The sequence below is a fragment of the Watersipora subatra genome, chromosome 4 (genome assembly GCF_963576615.1).
Source record: "Watersipora subatra chromosome 4, tzWatSuba1.1, whole genome shotgun sequence".
In the NCBI taxonomy this organism is placed as follows: domain Eukaryota; kingdom Metazoa; phylum Bryozoa; class Gymnolaemata; order Cheilostomatida; family Watersiporidae; genus Watersipora; species Watersipora subatra.
The window spans coordinates 17983792-18008267 of NC_088711.1; the positions used below are offsets into that span (position 1 = coordinate 17983792).

At 36.3% G+C, this 24476-nt stretch overlaps 2 protein-coding genes across 2 annotated transcripts in view; both read left to right on the top strand.

The window, feature by feature from the left end:
- The window catches only part of LOC137393995 (otoferlin-like), a 48528-nt gene extending 31389 nt beyond the window's left edge, over positions 1-17139 (top strand). Inside the window, exons 8-21 of the mRNA XM_068080711.1 lie at positions 599-659; positions 1955-2086; positions 4183-4245; positions 6226-6307; positions 7637-7802; positions 9371-9560; positions 10397-10583; positions 11392-11496; positions 12359-12477; positions 14217-14325; positions 15066-15252; positions 15558-15675; positions 16592-16758; positions 17109-17139. Coding sequence (XP_067936812.1) covers positions 599-659; positions 1955-2086; positions 4183-4245; positions 6226-6307; positions 7637-7802; positions 9371-9560; positions 10397-10583; positions 11392-11496; positions 12359-12477; positions 14217-14325; positions 15066-15252; positions 15558-15675; positions 16592-16758; positions 17109-17139 — 1717 coding nt within the window. The remainder of the gene's footprint in view (positions 1-598; positions 660-1954; positions 2087-4182; positions 4246-6225; positions 6308-7636; positions 7803-9370; positions 9561-10396; positions 10584-11391; positions 11497-12358; positions 12478-14216; positions 14326-15065; positions 15253-15557; positions 15676-16591; positions 16759-17108) is intronic.
- Positions 16628-24476, top strand: part of LOC137394604 (otoferlin-like) — a 36731-nt gene continuing 28882 nt past the window's right edge. Inside the window, exons 1-7 of the mRNA XM_068081338.1 lie at positions 16628-16758; positions 17128-17266; positions 18361-18513; positions 18637-18802; positions 19301-19425; positions 20288-20425; positions 20950-20976. Coding sequence (XP_067937439.1) covers positions 17156-17266; positions 18361-18513; positions 18637-18802; positions 19301-19425; positions 20288-20425; positions 20950-20976 — 720 coding nt within the window. The 5' untranslated portion in view covers positions 16628-16758; positions 17128-17155. The remainder of the gene's footprint in view (positions 16759-17127; positions 17267-18360; positions 18514-18636; positions 18803-19300; positions 19426-20287; positions 20426-20949; positions 20977-24476) is intronic.

A 24476-nucleotide genomic window follows, 5' to 3' on the forward strand; every position in this document is an offset into this window, starting at 1 on the left:
CGATTATAAAAGCAACGCCTTGATTGGCCGTCAATTCTATGGATGCCTGCTTCACAATGCTTGTATGTTAAATATCTATTTTATTACTTAAGCCAATGCTGGTTTAGTATTGGCCAGCGATATTATCTGTGTGAGGTAATTTTTAGTGAGAACTTTTGTTAAATGCCAGAAGGTATTTATGTGATTTCCCGATTTTAGTTTTTGGTAACTTTCTACACCTCAAAAGGTTTGCATATTTCTAAAAATATTGGCCGGTGAAATCCAATTGGTGCCACAATACTTCAACCAAAGCTGACATGTTGAGCCTAGTGCCAGTGCTATTGATGACATGTTCCAAGCATATATGTCACTTTTATCAGTGCCAAAACTGACCTGTTTAGCAACTCTTCGACTTATGGACCAAGTTTTTTAAGGGCTAAAAAACATGCCTGTCAAACACGAAAAACATGTTTAAATCTGCTCAAAAAGCTTCAATTTTTCTTCGGCGGTTTTATGTTTATGACTGAAATGTTATTGTCTGGGTGTCTATCTTATAATTAAGTAGACCAAGAGAAATGAGAGAGAGTACTTTATATTCTGGTTAAATATGACCTTGCAGGATGATCTGCTTAGACAGAATAATAAAGCCTGGACGTCACAATCTCTCTCAGGATTATCTGGTGAGTGTCTAGTGTCCTTCTCCTGTAGTACGAACAGCTACAGCAGTGCCTGTGTATCAAACACCTGTCTTCTCCTCTAGTGCTGGAAGCTACAATTGTACTTGGGTATCAAACACCTGCCTTCTCCTCTAGTGCTAGAAGCTACAATTGTACATGGGTATCAGACACCTGCCTTCTCCTGTAGCACTAACAGCTACAGCAGTGTCTATGTATCAAACACCTGTCTTCTCCTCTAGTGCTAGAAGCTACAAATGTTCATGGGTATCAGACACCTGCCTTCTCCTCCAGTGCTATGAGCTACAATTGTACATGGGTATCAAACACCTGCCTTCTCCTCCAGTGCTATGAGCTACAATTACATCTGGGTATCAAAAACTCTCAATCTTTATACAATACAATAAAATATGGCCTAAAATTTCCATAATTTTAGTGACGACCTATTGAGGGGCAAGACTAATGTTTGTGTGAGTTTGCAGGTGTAGAGTCAACTTTACTGTTAAATTCACACGTTAAGCTGTTTATCAATAAGAAATTGTGAAAGAAATATTGCTTTTAAATAGCGCTGCAATCATGCTGTCAGGAGTTAGAGTGTTGCCTGAGCAGTGGTCATCTATTTGCAGAATGAATGCTTTTTCAGCAGTAGCTACCTACAGTAACAATGTTATCTCAGCGTAGCTATCTGCAGTAAAGATTTTGGTTCAGTAGAAAATATATATATAAGAAGAGTACTCTCTCATCAAAGAATATCTGCAGAGATAATATTATCAGCTCAGCAGAGGATATCTGCATAGAAACCGATTCACCGTTTAATGTTTATGTTATAACATTACTTGGACCGGCCCCTTGCCCAACCCACGCTTTCTTATGAAGGAGTTGTCTATTCTTTAATATTGTCATACAATGGCCAGTATTTTTGTATCGCTGCTCTGAGGAAACAGGAACTTGAATGAAACTAGCCTGTCTTCATTCTTGCCGAATTAAAGGTAGCTTTGCTATACAAATAGTAGGAATTTTTAAATGCTCTGTTTTAACTTAAATTTGGAAGTTAATTTTTAGTTTCTGTGAAAGCCCGGCCAGTTGTTGCTAAGACTAAGATAGTCTCCCACTCGAACAGTTTTTAAAAACACTTTCTACCAGAGGTACAAAAAGAAACTTATAGCGCTGACTATATGCCGCTGACACCTTCTAGTATTTTTTTAGTCAGTATTTGTTAATAAGGTAGAATGGGTGATTTGAAAAGGTGCTGGTATGTTATTGCGTACGCATGTGGCAAGTTGGATGGTTGCTGCTTGCAGGTGGGAATTACAGTTGTGGAGATTCGAAAGCTACAGGGCCTCAATCTCAATCCAATGGTTGTCGTCCAGATTGGGGACACAAAAAAGAAAACTTCTGAGAAAGAAGGAACAAACTGCCCTTACTTTGACGAGGTTGATTTTATTTATTAAAAAATTTAGTAATTTATTAAATTATTAGTATTAAATTAGGTATTAAATTTATTAAGTATTTATTACAATAAAATACAACGTATGTATGTATTTTACTGCTTTGAAATGCAATTGTCCTAAGTGAGCATAATCTTATATATATATTTAGGATGATTATGTTTGAAAGGGCTGCAAAGAGGGCAGCTGTGGTTCAGTGGTTAGTACGCCGGCATTCGATCAGCAGATCAGTGGTTTGAATCCCAGAAGCACCATTGTTGGTGTTAGGAATGGCATCTCACCACAATCACTCCTGTACCAAATCTCATGAGCAAATGGTCTCAATATTCTCTGCACCAGGACACACCATTTGCAGTGGTGACACCTAAATGGCAAAAACCAGGAGAAGAAGAAGTATTCGAAAAGACTGCCCTGCTGACACAAAGTTGTCTATTAACTATTGTCAACTATTGACAACTAGATCATGTTAAAAGCTGATGCTTTTTGTTAGTTACGAAAGCAACTATATAACTGCTGGCTGTTTTTACAACCTTTTAAAAACAATACTTTTGGCTAGGAGATTTAGTCAATTGGTTGTAAGCGATGCAAAAAAACGGGGTGAACACTGGCATACTGAACTCTCAGACTATGGCATACTGAACTCTCAGACTATGGCATACTGAGCTCTTAGACTATGGCATACTGAACTCTCAGACTATGGCATACTGAACTCTCAGACTATGGCATACTGAGCTCTCAGATGATGGCATACTGAGCTCTCAGACGATGGCATACTGAGCTTTCAGACTATGGCATACTGAGCTCTCAGACTATGGCATACTGAGCTCTCAGACTATGGCATACTGAGCTCTCAGACTATGGCATACTGAGCTCTCAGACTATGGCATACTGAGCTCTCAGACTATGGCATACTGAGCTCTCAGACTATGGCATACTGAGCTCTCAGACTATGGCATACTGAGCTCTCAGACGATGGCATACTGAGCTCTCAGACTATGGCATACTGAGCTCTCAGACTATGGCATACTGAGCTCTCAGACTATGGCATACTGAGCTCTCAGACTATGGCATACTGAGCTGTCAGACTATGGCATACTGAGCTCTCAGACTATGGCATACTGAGCTCTTAGACTATGGCATACTGAGCTTACAGGCGATGGCATGAAAAGCGTTAAGTGTATATCCTCAGCTGTGTAACTGAGCTTGAAACAGCACAGTTTGAATACTCGATTCGAGCTCAAGTTGAATTTGAAACTCAACTGAAACAGTTTGAATACAGACTATGAGCTCCCATTCTAGACTCCTATCAGCCATCTCACAGAATATTTATACTTGCACTCGGCATTTGCTGTCATTTTTATGAATGTTTTGGGATAAATGAGTGCAGAATTGTCGACTGGCTCCCCAAGGAATCCAGCTACTCAATGAATTAACATCAATCTATAAAAGTAGGCTAGAGTACATTGACTCTCACCTATTTTAGTAAACCCAAGACTATTGCCAAGAGATACTCAATATCAATAAGAATGCAGTTTGCGGAATTGCAGTTCCATCTATCTTGTTAGTAAAATGGCAATATAAACCCCATAGTTCACAGACTAAAAATCAACCAAGGATATTCAATGTTTCACCTCAATTCACATCAATTTGCACCTACATGTACATGTATATTTATAACATAAAAACAAAATACCGCTTTTCACCATAACATTATTACACTAATTACGTATTACAATGTTTACAGCTTGATAGTTCTGCTGTGATTAACAAGTTACTTCCAATATGGAGGGAACTAAATAAAGATGGCTGCCATGTCATGTGACTTGCTACAAATCAATTCCGATTTGGTATCATTGTGTAGCTAAAAGATTACTTTTCTGGCTTAAGTAAAACTTGTTTCACTTAAATGCATATTTATGGTAAGACAAAGCTGTTGAAAACTGTCAAGTATTATTGTCATAGACATAGCCTAGGTTCGCCTCATAGACATTGTAGTCATGTATTCATAAACATAGTATTAGCTCATCTTATCATGTTATACATTTAGCCTGAGAACACTGAATCCACTATTTATTTTGCAGTATTTCGTCTTCGACTACAATCTGCCTATTCAAGCTTTGCTGGAAAAGATCATCACATTTACTGTATGTACATGTATTTCATATATTTGTTGACATATACCTATGTGTAGCTCCTTAGACATCAAGGGTAACATAGAATGATACCGCTATGATATGAGTGTAGCTCCTTACACATCAAGGGTACCATAGACGTGATATAGCTACAATGTGAGTGTAGCTTCTTAGACATCAAGGGTGACATGAGCTAGCCTCCCACTTAGTAAGCCATCTCGCTCTTTCTAATTGGGACAGATTGAAATTCCTCTTAAACTAACAAAGCTTCAATAATACAGACTACATGGACTCAGCATCACTTTTATTAGCTTTATTTGTTTATTTGGTGCTTTTTTGTGTGGTTCACACTGGCTGCCCTGTTTGAGCAAGAAAGTATAGCCTGGTACCAAGACATTGAATCCTAGCTCCATAAATTTAAAAGCTTGTAAGAAAATAGAAAAATGCTGTTAAGAATATAAGTATATTCTTGACCTGAAATCAAAACTTGTTAAAAGTATCAGCTAGTAAAGTAATCCTTGGATATGGTTTAATTTTGTTGCTTTAACAAACTTTGACCTTCACTATAATCTGCAGACACTTGCTAGAAGTGCCAAGCAACTTGGTTCTACACTGACACACATTGATCATACTCATGCATCGTTGTAGACATACAAACACCCAACACGTGCATTCCAAGTTTCATAATCAGTGCGCACTCTGCGCTAGTCATGGGAATTTACATAACAAGAACATCTAGAAAAATCTATAGTTCTCTTCAAGTTCCCAAAGTGACTAATCCATGTTCAGTGTATATTTCTATATCTCCACAGCTTTAACGAGATTAACTTGTTTGTCAGGATGTTGAAGTCATGTAGAAATGCAATTAGAGGAGTTGTGTGTGACCAGTTTTAATGATAAACCAGGAAGGTAGTTTTAAACAAGAGAAGAAAACTCCTGTCTGGAAGAATATACATAGCTGCGTTTGATAGGTTATTTTGATTGGATGGGCTTTTTGAACAAATCTAGTTTAACAGCTATCACACAGAAGTTGCACCAAAAGCAATGATTCATGAGACAACGATTCATTTCCAAATTACAAGCATAATTTACCTCTAAAACAAAAATAATTTCGCTGTATCAATACAATAATGTTGAGGGTTGTATTAATATTATAATATTAATATAATTATAATATTATTGAGTATTGTTACTAACAAACAGTAAGATATGTCTGATGTCAGTGATTGTTTCAATATTATAATATACTGTGCTATGAAAGTGTGCTGCATTTTGTGAAGGTAACTGTTGGCTACTTACATGTAGGTCATGTAACAGATGAAAAGAATCATTTTTATAGATAATTTTATTAGCAGTTATATTAAGTGAAGGCCACAAAAACAGAGCTTTTGGCTATCAGAAATCGTATTAACTGGTGGTTGGTTCTGGTGATAAAAAGGAAACTCAGCCTAAAATATTTTATGAACAAGCAGAAGAAGGGGCCAGAGGCATAAAGCTCGCTATGTGATTGAATAGCTAGGCTAGTCTGTGGCACCAAAATTCTTAGCTAACTTTGAAAAACTTTTTTACGAACATCTGCTTTCTTTACTCGCATAAGTGGAGGCATGATTTTGCCTGCATCATTTCTATTGTCAGTATTGCTGGCTATGTGAGGTAAGCTGTAAGAGGTTTAATTAATTACATGCAGCAAATTTCATTCAGGGTTCGTAGTTTACCGTTAGTTTACCTCTCACACACCATACGTATTATAGAAAAAACAAGCCTTTGCCTGTTCTCTTTCTAATAAATGTTGAGGTGTTTTGGTTATAAACAGACATCCGTGTCTAGTGGCCTGTCTATACACATTCAGCTTATGTTGTTACTAGCGATCTTTAGCTTATGGCAGATCCTTCAGAACTTCTCTTTACTAAAATGAATGTTGAACTAGTCATAGTTACTTAGCCTGTTTTTGTGGCATTGGAAATCAGTATATCCTTCTATATCAAATTGCAGGTGTATAACACAACTCGACTGACGAAAGGCAAAATGTTGGGACAGTTCAAGATTGAACTGTCTTCAATCTATGCATCCCCAGGTGAGAGACACATCACATAGTGCACAATCTCCTTTATATTGATTATATGCTATTGACTTTAGTTACAAGCAGTAAAACTAGATGTTTAGGGGAGTAGCCAACTTAACTGCTGAATCTAACAGTTCATCAATAACAAATTTTTTAAGAAATATTGTTGTTAAACAGCACTACAATCATTCTGTCTGGAGTTAGAGTGCTGCTGAACTAATTTGCTGAACTAATGTTTTTCAGCACTAGCTATCTACAGTAAAGATATTGTTTCAGCAGTAGCTATCTACAGTAAAGATATTGTCTCAGCAGAAGCTATCTACAGTAAACATATGGTCTCAGCAGTAACTATCTACAGTAAAGAGATTGTCTCAGCAGTAGCTATCTACAGTAAAGAGATTGTCTCAGCAGTAGCTATCTACAGTAAAGATATTGTCTCAGTAGTAGCTATCTACAGTAAAGATATTGTCTCAGCAGTAGCTATCTACAGTAAAGATATTGTCTCAGCAGTAGCTATCTACAGTAAACATATGGTCTCAGCAGTAGCTATTTACAGCAAATATAATATATTGAATTGTCTCAGCAGTAACTATCTACAGTAAAGATATTGTCTCAGCAGTAGTTATCTACAGCAAATATATTGTCTCAGCAGTAGCTATCTACAGCAAATATATTGTCTCAGCAGTAGCTATCTACAGTAAAGATATTGTCTCAGCAGTAGTTATCTACAGCAAATATATTGTTTCAGCAGTAGCTATCTACAGTAAAGATATTGTCTCAGCAGTGGCTATATGCAGTAAGGATGTTGTTTCAGCAAAGGCTATGCTTGCTGAGAAAGGCTATTTTCTCAGCAGAGGATATCTGCAGAGAGAATGCTATCTGTAGCTTTTTGCAATAATTATCTTTGCAAATGAAGCAAGTAGGAGCTTCCAGATTTTTCAGTGAAATGGACACACCTTTGATTAGACTAAGCTTTCTGCTCAAATTTTGTCATTGATGCTATATAGTACATCTAATCAAATTGTCATTTGCGCTAGAACACAGTCTTTATCCAGTTTAAATAACAAGTATGTATAACCACAAAAACTTGCTCAGTCTCACATTGGTGTCAGGTTTTAAATACGGTCTTTGAAAACACGCATCAACATTTCTTTGCAGTCAAGAATGTTTGTTACCCTGTCTTTGATATCAACGTAGACTGACTAGTCTTGGGATGCTTAAGAACAGTGGATTATTTTTGTTAATGATAATGCTACCTTCTCAGTATTCTTTTAAAGCTGAAAATCATAATAGTCTCGTAGTTATTTTAGAAAGATATAATTGGTAACACAAATTGTTCAGGTCACCAAATTCATCATAAGTGGGCACCATTGGCTGCTGGACCAGAAGAGCAGCAGCTCCCTGATGAGGTCCGAGGATTCCTGCAGTGCAATATCAGCATCACGGGAAAAGATGCTGCCAGACCATCTCCTCCCAAGCCTTCTGGAGGTGATGCTAATTATGAAAAGTAAGTAACTTTTTGTTCGTTGTCGATAAAAGAGGAAAATGAAAACGACTAAAAGTATGCATATTCACTTGTTAAACATTAATGTTTATTTTTTCTTATTATTGTCCAATGTAACGGGTCAGGAAGCAGGCATGTGTTGATATTCTTTGCACGAGCATGTTAATTATGGCTGCCTCTCCAAAGTCACAGTTAGAGGTTGAGATAAGATATATTGGTTGACATTTGACTTGGTTGACCACAACTCTAACATCCGCACCCATCGAACTTCTAACGTTTTTCGATACACCTAACGATCTCTTATGGCACACTAGACTGTAAGGGTATTAGTTTTTATATTCATAGATTTGGACACAATTATAAAAGATTGCAAGTACCTGAATACTTGTCTTTTTTGTATGTAATGCTCATCTACTGTACACGAATCATTCTTTGTATCACTTGCATGCGTTGTCTGATATGATTCATATTGGTAATGCTTCGATTAGAAAACACTTGGGATGTTGTCTGCTTTCTGTCTACAGACTATTAGAGAATATATTTATACTGATATTAATTATGGAACGCTTGAGTATACCATTCAATAATCAACCATTCAAATGTTTCTCAACTTGAGACAATCACTATATAAGTTGTTAATATTTTTTGATTCTGCTACTTTTAGTAAAAACAACCAGTTTAAAAAGTTATTTTTGCTAATTTTTATTATATCAAACTGTGTAATAAGGTAGTCAGTACTGTCTGTCTACTTCAATACTACATATATTATAAGACTGTGTAATAAGGTAGTCAGTACTGTCTGTCTACTTCAATACTACATATATTATAAGACTGTGTAATAAGGTAGTCAGTACTGTCTGTCTACTTCAATACTACATATATTATAAGACTGTGTAATAATGTAGTCAGTACTGTCTGTCTACTTCAATACTACATATATTATAAGACTGTGTAATAAGGGAGTCAGTACTGTCTGTCTACTTCAATACTACATATATTATAAGACTGTGTAATAAGGTAGTCAGTACTGTCTGTCTACTTCAATACTACATATATTATAAGACTGTGTAATAAGGGAGTCAGTACTGTCTGTCTACTTCAATACTACATATATTATAAGCCTGTGTAATAAGGGAGTCAGTACTGTCTGTCTACTTCAATACTACATATATTATAAGCATAAAATAATTAAAAGCTCAAGACATGCTGATATATTTAAAAGCAGTGTATGTTTAATTTATGCTTGTTGCTTATACCATACTTATCTATGCCTGAAGGTCACATAAAAGACGCATGCTGTTTATCTGTTTGCATTTTCTGCTTTTTCACGTATAATTTACCACTCATTCTACCACATTGGCAACTGCGTAAAATTTCACCGAAGTTGTTTTTAATAATCATGTGTAAATGTTGAGTCTTATTTTAACTTTTGGGTTTTCAGGAGTGACATAACACTGCTTAGCTTCTCATGAAATAGACACTTTAGAAGTTGTCCACACAATATTATGAAAACGAAAGCTTTAGATACTGGCGGCTAATTACTTCCTTACTCATTTCTGTACTACTTTTAGAAACCTGTTGTTGCCTCCTGGTTGTGGACAGTTTGAGCAGCAAAGAGCAAAAATACAGGTGAAAATATACAGAGCTGAGGACCTACCTTTTATGAACTTGGGCATACTGGCCAATATGAAGAAGGCTTTCACTGGCGAAACAAAAGACCTCGTAGATCCGTATGTCCAGGTTTCATTTGCAGGTTTCAAGGTAGGTTCAAGTTATGTAATATCTAATGTTCCTTTTATCAAACTTGTGAGCTTTTGGTTGCTTATAGTGTTGTTTTTACAGATTATAACCAGAATAAAAAAACAGATTAAGAACAAATTGATACAAATTTCATATCGTCACGATCTGTAAGTTTAGTGTTTTTTGCATATCTTTGTATCTCCAAGTTTTTTTGCACAATCTTATTGACTATCTTGACTCCCACCGTAATGGGTATAGATAAAGTATGTATATAATATATACTATATTTATAATGTATATATAAATATAATATACATATATTATATATATTAATATATATATTAATATAATATATATTATATGCATATATAATATATATATTATATATATACATATACATACATATACCAGTATATATATATGTATATATAAATCATATGTTGCCTTGCGTTTAGCTTCTTCAAAAGCAATTATTACAAGGGCTTGTGACAGTAATAGTCTTCATACTGTTTTCATTTTATCCACATTTTATTAAAACTAAATAGCGTTTGAACAAAACTATAAAACCAAAATAGTATATAGGTATGTAATTCTGGTTATATCACTTGATAAAGAGTTCAATGAAGTCTGTACTTTCTCTTATAAATGTTTTGTGTATCCAACCTAGTTTATAGGGCTTAATCTATGTACTATGCACAGGGTTCAGTTTATTAATGCTTATAGCACTATCTTTCATTATCATTATTATTATCAACCTGTAATAACCTATCAAAATTTTCAAAAAATATCCGATGTATTGCTACATTCAGTTGAAAAAAGAAAGAAAAACATCAAAAAATTTTGTCATGAACACGCAGTGCAAGACATCGGTGAAGAAAGGACAGTGTACTCCAGTATGGAATGAGGAGCTCACATTTACTGAATCTCTACCAGCTCTCTGTAGCACGGTACAAATACAACTCAGAGACAAAGTCAGCGTAACCGATGATATAATAGGAACTTATTATATCGACCTGATGAATATCTCTAATACTGGCACCATGGGTATGTGTACAGTGTGTTATAATACTAGCACTATGGGTATGTTTACAGTGTGTTCTAATACTGGCACCATGGGTATGTGTACAGTGTGTTCTAATACGGGCACCATGGGTATGTGCACGGTGTGTTATAATACTGGCACCATGGGTATGTGTACAGCGTGTTTTAATACTAGCACCATGGGTATGTGTACCGTGTGTTTTAATACTAGCACCATGGGTATGTGTACCGTGTGTTCTAATACTAGCACCATGGGTATGTGTACGGTGTGTTCTAATACTAGCACCATGAGTATGTGTACAGTGTGTTCTAATACTGGCACCATAGGCATGTGTACAGTGTGTTCTAATACTAGCACCATAAGTATGTGTACGGTGTGTTCTAATACTGGCACCATAGGCATGTGTACAGTATGTTCTAATACTGGCACCATAGGCATGTGTACAGTATGTTCTAATACTGGCACCATGGGTATGTGTTCAGTGTGTTCGTGACTGATTTTTATTTAATAAACTGTCCACAAAGGCCATTGGAGCACATAAACATGGTTTTCTTAAGTAAATTTTTGAAATGTGGTATGGGAATGTTTTTCTTTGCTAAGCTCCTTAGTAAAACCTCATAGATGTAACCTCATAGATGTAACCTCACAGATACAACCTCAATGCTTGCAATTGCAGCCATAGTCCATCTGAAACGTATCATTTGCTAAAAAAACAACTTACTCACGTAGCAATAGTCAAACGTACATATAGGTGTAAGCGAGCTTACTTTAACCATAGGCTATGTTAATGGATGATGTGCTGTTTTTTAGGTTTCTTACCCACGTTTGGTCCTTGCTGGGTGAACCTTTATGGATCAAACAGAGAGGTGAGTGTATTGGACGAGCACAGAGCCCTTAACTCAGGAGAAGGGGAAGGTAAGGCAATCCTCCATCTTTTCCATCAAGCTGTCTACCTTTGAATCTTTGGTTAAAAAAACCAAATTTTAGAAATGTTTAACCATTTTCACAAAAATTAATGGGTTATAAGTAATTAGCTGAATTTTTTTTGACAATTAAGAATAGATAAATGAATGTGATAAACAAAGTGGCATGAAATGATTTTAAGTGTTTATTGTTTATAAAAGTATATACATATATGACCCAACTAATAGTAATAAATATATATATTTATTTATTGCTATTACATATAAATATATTTTTGCTACTAATAGATATAAATGTTTATATATAAATTTGACTTTATTATTGTGGTTTTGCGTCTGTTGATTAGTCTGTGTAAATTCTACCTGTATTAATGTTTTTTGCCCAATTTTATTTAAACTACACACAAATATGCTCTGTGTCTTCCACCAGGTTGCTAAAATATTTTGTTCAAAATGCCATATGATTCCTGATAACCAGCCTTTTAAAACCCCACCTGCTGATTTAAAATGAAAGAACTCTCTAGCATCACCTGGCTTACTCCTAGTATACTACTATTAGTTGTGTCATCCTTGCAGTAAGCCTGTAATAAGGTGCCTATGTATGCATACACATAGGTTCTTGCGGCATGAAATGGGTCAACTAGGTCAAAATAGGTCAATAGGTCAAATATATACACATGCGAGTGAGCATGTGTGCATAAGCTAGCATCAACAAGAATTACCTGTATATATCAGCATATATGTGTGTATAAAGGCCCACAATGAGGTAATGTATTAAATGACTTGTTGGAGTCTTTAGCCACAAGGTCATGGTAAGGTCATGGTAAGGTCATAGTAATTTGTCACTTATGTAGGTATTGCCTACAGAGGTCGACTACTGATCGCGATAACGACGGAGGCTGTTTCTCAAGCTGCAATGCTAGGAGACACATCTGAACCAGCAGAAGGAAACAAGATATCTGCAGTCCCAGAGGTACATTTCTAAAACCCAGACTCTGGGAACGAATAGCTATCAGCCAAACCTTACTTAGGTTTAAGATAATATGTGTACATTTATATAGTAATATTTACTGTATACGTGTAAATAGGAATAGGTATGTACTGTATACATTTATATAAGAATATGTACTGCAAACATGTATACAGGAACATGTACTGCCTGCAAGTGTTTAGGAGTATATAGTACTGCATACAAGTATATAGGAATGTTACTGAATGCCATGAGTTGCATTGGTAGCAAAAATATTTTGTACAAAAGGTTGATTTTTATTTGACATACACATTTAAGACATTTACCTTTTTAACTTTTAAGTTTCATATCATAAGAAAAGTGTTTTGTACAGTTTAAATTAATTTAGAGAAAAAATAAAACAACTGTAAAAGTGTTTAAATGTGAAATAATTAGCAAGTGATGGCTAGATAAAGTCTGTTCAGTGATTCAATGCAACTACAATGAAAAAGTATTTGTTTTTTATACAGTTAATATGATCTGAGAAAACAAAATAAAAATTGTGTATATGTTGAATACAACACTATACTGTACTACAACGATACAATAATTTTCAATACACCGACATTGGTACTTGATACTAGTACAAACGGAAAAATGAGATATTGGTTTTTAGTGTTTGAAGATTTTAGCGATTACCCTTAGCAAGAATTAAAAATTGAAGCATGTAACAGCATATTTAAAATTTAAATGGCCTATTGAAAATTACAAATTAAAAAAGATAGGTAATGGTTATAAGGCTTTTAAAATCTTTAAAAATAAAAACCATAGCAAATGGTAATATTAATTAATAATAATAAAGTTTGTACTTAGCTTGTAACCTGCAATGCGATAAGGATAGATAAGATTATTATGAATGATAAGGAGAGCTTAATGTAGTGGATTAACTCGCCAGCCTGCATACTTGGAGGTTCTGAGTTCAAATCCTACGTGAAGCAGATTTGTCTTTCCTAAAGCTTTATTGCTATAGCTGGATGAACATCATACAAACACTACAATTTATATACTGTATTATTATATATAGATGTACTAGTGGAATGTCCAGCATTGCACGGGTAATGTAATTCTTTTTGTACAGAAAACTTATTTTTAATCAACATATACAACATTTACCATTCTAAATGGTGTTTGTTTTTCTGTGTATTGTGTTTACTTTTGTGTAATTTATACTTTACCTGCTGCAGTGCCTACTACAGCTCTATACCGATTGCAATAGTTTTGTTGGCCACATAGAGTTTAAGCATTTTTCTTCATGTTTGGTCACATAATTTTCTGCTTATTTATCTTCACGCGCAAGGCTGGCTGAAGTTTTAAGTGTGAAGCCATGAAAGATTAGCAGGTGAACTAAGTATGTGTACAATTTATTCCATTGTATAGCTAGTTGGACAGCGTAGTGTATTGAATAAATGCCTGTCTGCAGAACTAGAGGTTGTGCTTTTAAATCTAGTACAAAGTGGGTTTTATTGCTATAACAGGTCACACAAACAAAAAGAATACAGACAAACTCTGATGTACAGTACTGTATATATGTATATGAGAATACGTACTACATACATGTATGTAGGAGCATACGCTGTGTGCATGTATATAGAGATGTGTACTGTATACATGTATATTTGAATATACAGACTGTATACATGTACAGTGTATATAGAAATTTTATCTTCCCAGCATGCTTTATGACCGTTGAATGATCTTTGTAGTCAGCGCTGCCTCCTAAGAAGGACCTGCTACTCATTGGAACTCTGTTTGAAGCCAACATGATTAATCAAAAATATAAAAATCAGCCAATACACTTTGAGCTCAGCATTGGTTAGTATATATGTATATTTCTATGTATATTTATATCTGTGTGTCTTGACTCATAAAACAGCCATAATGGAAATTTTTCCGATAATAAACAAGAACTGCTATGAACACTAAACTGCGGAAGTTTGTCAACACATTGTTATTGAAACACAAGTTTACACTCCAAAATATGTGTTATCCTTTCTAGCAGCAGCCTGCACTACTCACACAACACGGACCCTCAATAAATGTGCTCGGCTGTCGTTGCTGAGTTTTCCATCTGTTGGAAACAGATTATATCAACTTCGACCATTTTCTATGAATCAATAAAACTTATGAAATATTAACAACTTGCCTTTTTAAAATAGCCTAGCTTATGTTCTCTCTTTTTGTCCTGATCATGACATAGAATCATGTTCTAAGCTAAGGTCTTAGAACATTTTTCTTTTGAGCGATTTAACTGCGATCCAGCTCTGTTGATTTTAATCTTGGAACATTCCGGCAGCCAGTTCACCTAAAACAAACCTAGTCTTAAATGGTAGAAAATATCTATACTTTCTGATGAAATCTTTTAAAATTGGAGGTGAGTGACTGTTTTAGTGAATACAATTTCGCTATTATAGGGTAATAATGGGAAATGTTGATAAAGAAAAACAAAGAAGCATGTTCTCTGATGCCAATAGAGGCTTTTGACAGCTCTAGTATGGAAGAGAAATTCTATTAGTAACAACTGCACTGGTTGAGAAATAAAATTATTTTTTTAGGTTATTCATCAGAGTCAGCGAGTCTGCCAGAAGCAGAGTACAGAGAGATTCAGAGATATGACAGCACCTTAAAGATACCGATATTCGACAGCAGTGACAAAACTCCACTGTATACTGGTTCTGCCAATGATGTGCACCCTGAAAATACGTACAGCACTGTACCAACGCTGCCCGCTACTGTTGACAAGTAGGTTATTTATAGCAGGGTCAAAAATTGTACAGTAATGGCACCTGACACAGATGTCATCACTCTACGACAGGTTTTCACGAATTCTGTGTAATAGGGTATTATAGTTTTCATTTTACAGATGCTCCTCGTACATTATTAATTAATGCTATTAAAATTATTAATTAATGCTATTAAAATTATTAATTAATGCTATTAAAATTATTAATTAATGCTATTAAAATTATTAATTAATGCTATTAAATTTTAAGGGATGAGCTCAAGTTTCTCCGGCTATCTTGTAGAGATCTTTTTATTCTTTCTAGAAACACGTACTTTATGGATTTTCCAAAGAAGCCGTGTCTATATGTGCAGCCAAAGCTTGAGGACAACTTTGCTAGGATGCATTCTCAAAACCTCACCGCCTTTCTAGCTCAAAGTCTGGTCAGGATATTATCAATTCAATTAGCAGATATTTATTGTGGCAAAGATTGCATTTTTTGCTCAATATTTTTATATCACAGCCACCCTCATCAATCAGTTTTTATTTAAATCTGTGGTATTCTTTATTGATGGAAAGGTGTCACAACTTATCTGCGACAATATTGACACATGTGTCACTACACCTGTCACAACATTTACACATGTGTCACTACAACTGTCACAACATATACACAGGTGTCACTACATCTGCCACAACATTTACACAGGTATCACTACATCTGTCACAACATTTACACATGTGTCACTACATCTGTCACAACATTTACACAGGTGTCACTACATCTATCGCAACATTTACACATGTGTCACCACATCTATCACAACATTTACACAGGTGTCACTACATCTGTCACAACATTTACACAGGTGTCACTACATCGGTCACAACATCTACACAGGTGTCACTACATCTGTCACAACATCTACACAGGTGTCACGACATCTGTCACAACACATAACAATTTGTGGAAGATCTAATAATGACTAAATCATTCAGCTTATCAGCAAATCTCTGCTCCAGAGAATTTGGTGAAATAGCAAACTTAAAAAGCAAATATTTGATGCTAGTTTTTTAGTGCAACGTCAAATAGTATTTCCTGACTCGATTAAAATGTTTTTGCAATGTTTTGATTGACATTTTAGTCCTTAGTATTTTATTTCAAACTTACTACAAATTTTTTCTCACTTTGTTTACCCATTCAGCCGGGTGTTAGCATATTCAACATGGATTGAAGTGCTTATTAAATGAATTGAGATGAATTTAAATATTGCTCAGAGTCCTCAAGGCAGACTGTCAAAAGTCAAGAAAGATTATATGTTAATTTGTGACATGATAAATGTTTATGACACCCTGCAGACTGAAGGTATTACCGATGTGAAGCACCTGCTTGGCGAGCAGGACATTGAGGCTGCCACGAACAAACTCTCTCACGTTGCCAGTCAGTTTGCTAGTCTATGTGTTCAATGCTCTGATGAGTGGAAACTGTCTAAAGCTTCCTCAACAAGACTTGACAAGGAGCGCAGGTGGGCTAGCTTCACCACTTTTATTATTCGTTTACCAATGTTTAAAACACAATTATTGTTCAATTCACTCAGTAGTTCCGAATTTCGGTCTTTTTTTTTGTTCCTGTTGTTTGGCATGCAGCGGAAAACATCATTTTTGTTTATGTTTACCAATGAAAATAAAAGGTTATACATACATACAAGCTTCCAATTCACCGTTTGCTTTTTTTTATTAGTCCTTGCCTTTTTATCTTTTTTAAAAACTGTCACCTACTGTAATTGTGATGTTGAAAATGTTTTCCCTTATTTTCTGCCAACCTTAGATGTACCACGTTGCATGCGGTGTTTTATAATTTGCCCTATCCATTGAGATGTTCGTGTTCTGTCCAGGAGGGTGTGTAAGCTCAAATTAGACTACATGTCCTCGAGAGCTCGAACTATCAAAAGTACTTTGACTATGACCAACCTCAAGGACAAACTGTACCAGTGTCAAGAGATGCTTCATGAAATACATAAACTTTCATTAGAGGTCAGTGTATATGTCTACTCTATTATACAGCTGAGTTTCTGTTCTATTACACAGCTGCGTGTCTATTATATTATACAGCTGAGTGTCTATTCTATTATACAGCTGAGTGTCTTTTTTATTATACAGCTGTATGTCTACTCTGTTATACAGCTGAGTGCCTATTATATTATACAGCTGAGTGTCTATTCTATCATACAGCTGAGTGTCTATTCTATTATACAGCTGAGTGTCTATTCTATTATACAGCTGAGTGTCTATTATATTATACAGCTGAATGTCTACTCTATTATACAGCTGTATATCTACTTTTTGGCACCTTTATTTATCCATTATATGGTAAAACTGGATATTTTTATTTAATGGCGTATCTGAACATTTATTCTATCGCTCACTTGTTTATATACTTTATGATACAACTATCTGTCTACTCTACTACAAAACAGTTTACGTATCTGCTTTATTGTACGCCTGTATATTTATTTTGTGATATAGCTGTATGTTTACTTTATTTTGTATCTTTGTGTATCTATTCTTTGATTAAGCTGTATATTAGCTGTATTACATTGTATATGTTACTCTAATTGATTATGCACCTGCGCATCCATACTTTGGTGCAATTTTATATTTATTTTGTATGCTAAATGTTCTAAGTGTTGCGCACTTTTATATGCTAATCACCACATTTGGCAAAATAGTTCTGCAGTTTAATTCTTATCTGAGTACCTGATGTATTCGTGTAAATAGTTTTTTAACCATAGTAATACTGAGTAACACTGTTACTGACGGCTACTGACCCTTTGTTCATATCTATGTATCTATCGGTTGAAACTTATTGGAGGTTAAAGTTGATACAATCATTTTATTGCTAACCATGTTGTTCTTGTCATGTAAACATTTTAAACAGATCCTCAAAACAGTGCAACAAGCTTCATCACTTTTGCAAATCATCATTGTTTGCAAACTACCACCTACATTGGTAGAGGGTTGTCCATCCTTTTTTGATTATTATCAATATGAGCAGGTAACTCTGACTCATTTGTGATTTGCTCACTTGTTCAATATCAACCATTGCTAGGAAAATCTTGTTTTTGTAGCCTCAGGACAGCTTACCTGATGTATTTGTGTGGATGTTGGTCGCAGGTAAGCGGATTGCATACTTTCGAATACCTGCAAGAGATATACTGTACTCAGATGCTGACTTGAAGAGAGGCAGACTGTGTGGAAAACTAAAAACACTGACACTAAAGGTGAATTATGGTTTACAACCACCTTTGTCTTCCATATAGTATCGCAACTCACTAAATACAGTGTCTGATGCAACCATTTGACAGCGTGATGGGTGAGATACAACTGAAAAAAATCTTTTTTAGCTGCCAGGCAAGCGGTCTCAAGGTCAAAGCGGCTGGCAGATGCAGGCTAAGCTCACTATGATCCTTTGGCTTGGTTTGAATGAAGAGAGGGACAAGTTCTATGCCTCCCTTCCTCCGGACTGCAACCCTAAGACTAGCAGCATTCCTAGATCACTTTCCTGCGCAAGTAAGATGCCTTGTTGTTAGTTTTAATCTACAAGGATATGCGGGCCACAGGTTTTTTGTTTAAAAGTGTCACACTGATAGTTGCTACCTGCTGAATTTTTAGATTTAAGATGTATAAAAATGCTGGCATGTGCAATAGTGCAGGTTCTAGCAAGTGTCTGTAATGCAAATTCTTGCAAGTTTCTGTAATAAAAGTGCTTGCAAGTGTCTGTAATAAAAGTGTTTGCAAGTGTCTGTAATACAAGTGCTAGCAAGAGTCTGAAATAAATGTGCTAGCAAGTGTCAGTTATACAAGTGCTAACAAGGGTCTGTAATAAATGTGCTAACAAGTTTCAGTTATACAAGTGCTAGCAAGTGTCTGTACTGACAATGTTAGGAATTATATGTGGTGTTGATGAAAACGAAAGGTTTCACTAAAATACAAGCAAGTGCATCTACTGCAGACTAGAACCAGTTATGAAGATTATTTGAATGTTCATAGAAAGTTTGCTTGCTGCAGGTACTAGCCAGTTTCAGCTGAGAGCTCACTTATACCAAGCGAGAGCTCTGATTGGTTCAGATTCTAGTGGTCTGTCAGATCCATACGCAACAGTGACATTTGGAGAGTTTGTCGCTCAAACAAAGGTATGGACATTTGATAATCGTGCTAAATCATCCCTGTGAATTGTTAATGATCAACAGTACATAATCTGTAAGCCGTTGTAATTTGATTATTTACAATTGTAATCTTCTGTTAGTTAATACTAGGGATGATTGTCATTAATGTCTAGTTGACATCCCTATTATGTGTACATTTCAAGCTCAATACAAACATATAAAGCAGTATGTATAATGAAGGCTTTGCAAGTAGATCTAAAATATTCAGTTTTTACACCTCTTTTTTAAAGTGTTAAGTGTTCTTAAAGGTAAACTTTTGCGCTTTCTGCATCCGTATATCATTATACATGCTTATCGTACAAGGTTTTTTTCTATACTGTAAGCCAGTATGTTGCAATTAGTTGCTGTGAAAACTATTTCTTCTCAGTGATAAAACTTTGTAAAGCCTCTAAGCTGCTCTGGTAGTTGGTATTCATTTATCTTTTATATACATATATATATTTCTCAAAGTATGTCTGTCTGCATTCCGGCTACAGCTATTAAAATCTTGACATTCTGTATTCTGATGGATTTGAACTCACGACCAATGCATCAACAAGTTTCTTATCCGGATGCTCTACTACTGAGCTACAATGACATCGTGTAGCTTGGTGGTAAAGTGGTAGCCCAGCATTACCCGGGCAACGCCGGGTAGCATAGCTAGTTGTCTATATAGCGAGCTTGCTTTGTTTATCGTAGCATTAGCTCCATGGTTTATTTTTGTTGCAATAGCTATAGGTTGAACTTACTTGACAGTTAGCTACCTAAATGCTGAGTTTCAGTTGCTTTACTTTTGAACTCTGTTTACTCTAAAGTTATATTCTTTGATCAAATGTCTAACTCGTTCAAGGTAATCTCTGAGACCCTCAGTCCAACATGGAACCAGATGTTAATAATAGATGACATTACGCTGCCGTATCCCGCTGGCGAGTGGCTCAAAACCTGTCCTCCTATGATTACCATTGAGATATATGACCATGACAGTATTGTGAGTCTCTATTTCTTGTTTCATCTTTGCAAGTAGATGAGTAATAGTTTTGCAGAGACATCTTTGAGTTGAATGATACTTAGCAATTATTTTGCAGAAATATTCATGAGTTGAATCATACTTAGCAATCAGTTTTCAAGTAATTTTTGGGTTCATTACAAAACATTTAGGACTCACGGGTTTATGTTAAACAACAACTGTAACTGCAAGACCAACTAGAAAATCTAAAACAGTGCATTCAATCTAGAACAATTGTTTTGAGCTAAAAGTTACAAACTCTATTATTTAATGTTTTCAGCTGTTTTTTTTTGTCACTTATTGCTGATTCAGATTTAGTTCTCTCAGACTCAAACTAGGTGTTTGAGTTAAACCATACATCATACAGCTTGACTCGACATTAAGTAGAAAATGCTTTAGTGAGCTTTTCTTACAGTACTATGCGTAAGCTTGATTGACTTCCACAAACTCTTTTTGGCATGCCTATGCAGGTGCTTCTCATTGTTTTACTTTTCGTTCATTAATAGGCTTCTGCGGCAGGCATCCTGACAAAGGTATACACGATTGGAAATGGTGAAACCTTACAAAAATTATCTTTGAATAATGCTGCTCTAGTTTTTAGAGTCCTCATATGCAGTAAAAGTCTTTACCTCTTTGGTAGTTGCTTGCTCATGCCCGGGGTACTCGCTGTTAATTTCTACAGCTACTAATTTTTGTAGGGTACCACCAGTTGCAATCATTGATGTTGGTGTCTGTTTAAGATATATAAGCAGCAGGTAGCATTCCTTTATTTCAGTGGTACTTGGGCCAGGGTAGTATAGTTTAAATACTCACTAATTTGCACATGCTTTTCCCTTTTTACCTCACTGAATCTTTCCACTGCTGCCTGACTTGGCATGACTCTTCTCTTATCCTTATTACTCTCTCCTTCACCTTCAGACTCTTATTTTTACCCCTTGCATCTATCATGCTCCTTCACCTTCAGACTCTTGTTTTCCTCTCTTGCATCTATCATGTTCCCTCACCTTCAGACTCTTGCTTTCATCTCTTGCATCTATCATGTTCCCTCACCTTCAGACCCTTATTTTCACCTCTTGCATCTATCATGTTCCCTCAATCTCAGAATCTTGTTTTCATCTCTTGCATCTATCATGTTCCTTCACCTTCAGACTCTTGTTTTCATCTCTTGCATCTATCATGTTCCTTCACCTTCAGACTCTTGTTTTCCTCTCTTGCATCTATCATGTTCCTTCACCTTCAGACTCTTGTTTTCCTCTCTTGCATCTATCATGTTCCTTCACCTTCAGACTCTTGTTTTCCTCTCTTGCATCTATCTTATTCCCTCACCTTCAGACTCTTGTTTTCACCTCTTGCATCTATCATGTTCCCTCACCTTCAGACCCTTATTTTCACCTCTTGCATCTATCATGTTCCCTCAATCTCAGAATCTTGTTTTCACCTCTTGCATCTATCATGTTCCTTCACCTTCAGACTCTTGTTTTCCTCTCTTGCATCTATCATGTTCCCTCACCTTCAGACTCTTGCTTTCATCTCTTGCATCTATCATGTTCCCTCACCTTCAGATCCTTATTTTCACCTCTTGCATCTATCATGTTCCCTCAATCTCAGAATCTTGTTTTCACCTCTTGCATCTATCATGTTCCTTCACCTTCAGACTCTTGTTTTCATCTCTTGCATCTATCATGTTCCTTCACCTTCAGACTCTTGTTTTCCTCTCTTGCATCTATCATATTCCCTCACCTTCAGACTCTTGTTTTCACCTCTTGCATCTATCATGTTCTCTCACCTTCAGACTCTTGCTTTCATTTCTTGCATCTATCATGCTCCCTCACCTTCAGACTCTTGTTTTCACCTCTTGCATCTATCATGTTCCTTCACCTTCAGACTCTTGCTTTCATCTCTTGCATCTATCATGTTCCCTCACCTTCAGACTCTTGTTTTCACCTCTTGCACCTATCATGTTCCCTCAATCTCAGACTCTTGTTTTTACCTCTTGCATCTATCATGTTCCTTCACCTTCAGACTCTTGTTTTCACCTCTTGCATCTATCATGTTCCCTCACCTTCAGACTCTTGTTTTCATCTCTTGCATCTATCATGTTCTCTCACCTTCAGACTCTTGTTTTCACCTCTTGCATCTATCATGTTCCTTCACCTTCAGACTCTTGTTTTCACCCCTTGCATCTATCATGTTCTCTCACCTTCAAACTCTTGTTTTCACCTCTTGCATCTATCATGTTCCCTCACCTTCAGACTCTTGTTTTCATCTCTTGCATCTATCATGTTCCTTCACCTTCAGACTCTTGTTTTCACCCCTTGCATCTATCATGTTCTCTCACCTTCAAACTCTTGTTTTCACCTCTTGCATCTATCATGTTCCTTCACCTTCAGACTCTTGTTTTCACCCCTTGCATCTATCATGTTCCCTCACCTTCAGACTCTTGTTTTCACCTCTTGCATCTATCATGTTCCCTCAATCTCAGACTCTTGTTTTTACCTCTTGCATCTATCATGTTCCTTCACCTTCAGACTCTTGTTTTCACCTCTTGCATCTATCATGTTCCCTCACCTTCAGACTCTTGCTTTCATTTCTTGCATCTATCATGCTCCCTCACCTTCAGAATCTTGTTTTCACCTCTTGCATCTATCATGTTCCTTCACCTTCAGACTCTTGTTTTCATCTCTTGCATCTATCATGTTCCTTCACCTTCAGACTCTTGTTTTCCTCTCTTGCATCTATCATGTTCCTTCACCTTCAGACTCTTGTTTTCCTCTCTTGCATCTATCATATTCCCTCACCTTCAGGCTCTTGTTTTCACCTCTTGCATCTATCATGTTCTCTCACCTTCAGACTCTTGCTTTCATTTCTTGCATCTATCATGCTCCCTCACCTTCAGACTCTTGTTTTCACCTCTTGCATCTATCATGTTCCCTCACCTTCAGACTCTTGTTTTCACCTCTTGCATCTATCATGTTCCTTCACCTTCAGACTCTTGTTTTCACCCCTTGCATCTATCATGTTCCCTCACCTTCAGACTCTTGTTTTCACCTCTTGCATCTATCATGTTCCCTCAATCTCAGACTCTTGTTTTTACCTCTTGCATCTATCATGTTCCTTCACCTTCAGACTCTTGTTTTCACCTCTTGCATCTATCATGTTCCCTCACCTTCAGACTCTTGCTTTCATTTCTTGCATCTATCATGCTCCCTCACCTTCAGAATCTTGTTTTCACCTCTTGCATCTATCATGTTCCTTCACCTTCAGACTCTTGTTTTCATCTCTTGCATCTATCATGTTCCTTCACCTTCAGACTCTTGTTTTCCTCTCTTGCATCTATCATGTTCCTTCACCTTCAGACTCTTGTTTTCCTCTCTTGCATCTATCATATTCCCTCACCTTCAGGCTCTTGTTTTCACCTCTTGCATCTATCATGTTCTCTCACCTTCAGACTCTTGCTTTCATTTCTTGCATCTATCATGCTCCCTCACCTTCAGACTCTTGTTTTCACCTCTTGCATCTATCATGTTCCCTCACCTTCAGACTCTTGTTTTCACCTCTTGCATCTATCATGTTCCCTCACCTTCAGACTCTTGTTTTCATCTCTTGCATCTATCATGTTCCCTCACCTTCAGACTCTTGTTTTCACCTCTTGCATCTATTATGTTCCCTCACCTTCAGACGCTTGTTTTCATCTCCTGCATCTATCATGCTCCCTCACTTTCAGACTCTTGTTTTCACCCCTTGCATCTATCATGTTCTCTCACCTTCAAACTCTTGTTTTCACCTCTTGCATCTATCATGTTCCTTCACCTTCAGACTCTTGTTTTCACCTCTTGCATCTATCATGTTCCCTCACCTTCAGACTCTTGCTTTCATTTCTTGCATCTATCATGCTCCCTCACCTTCAGAATCTTGTTTTCACCTCTTGCATCTATCATGTTCCTTCACCTTCAGACTCTTGTTTTCATCTCTTGCATCTATCATGTTCCTTCACCTTCAGACTCTTGTTTTCATCTCTTGCATCTATCATGTT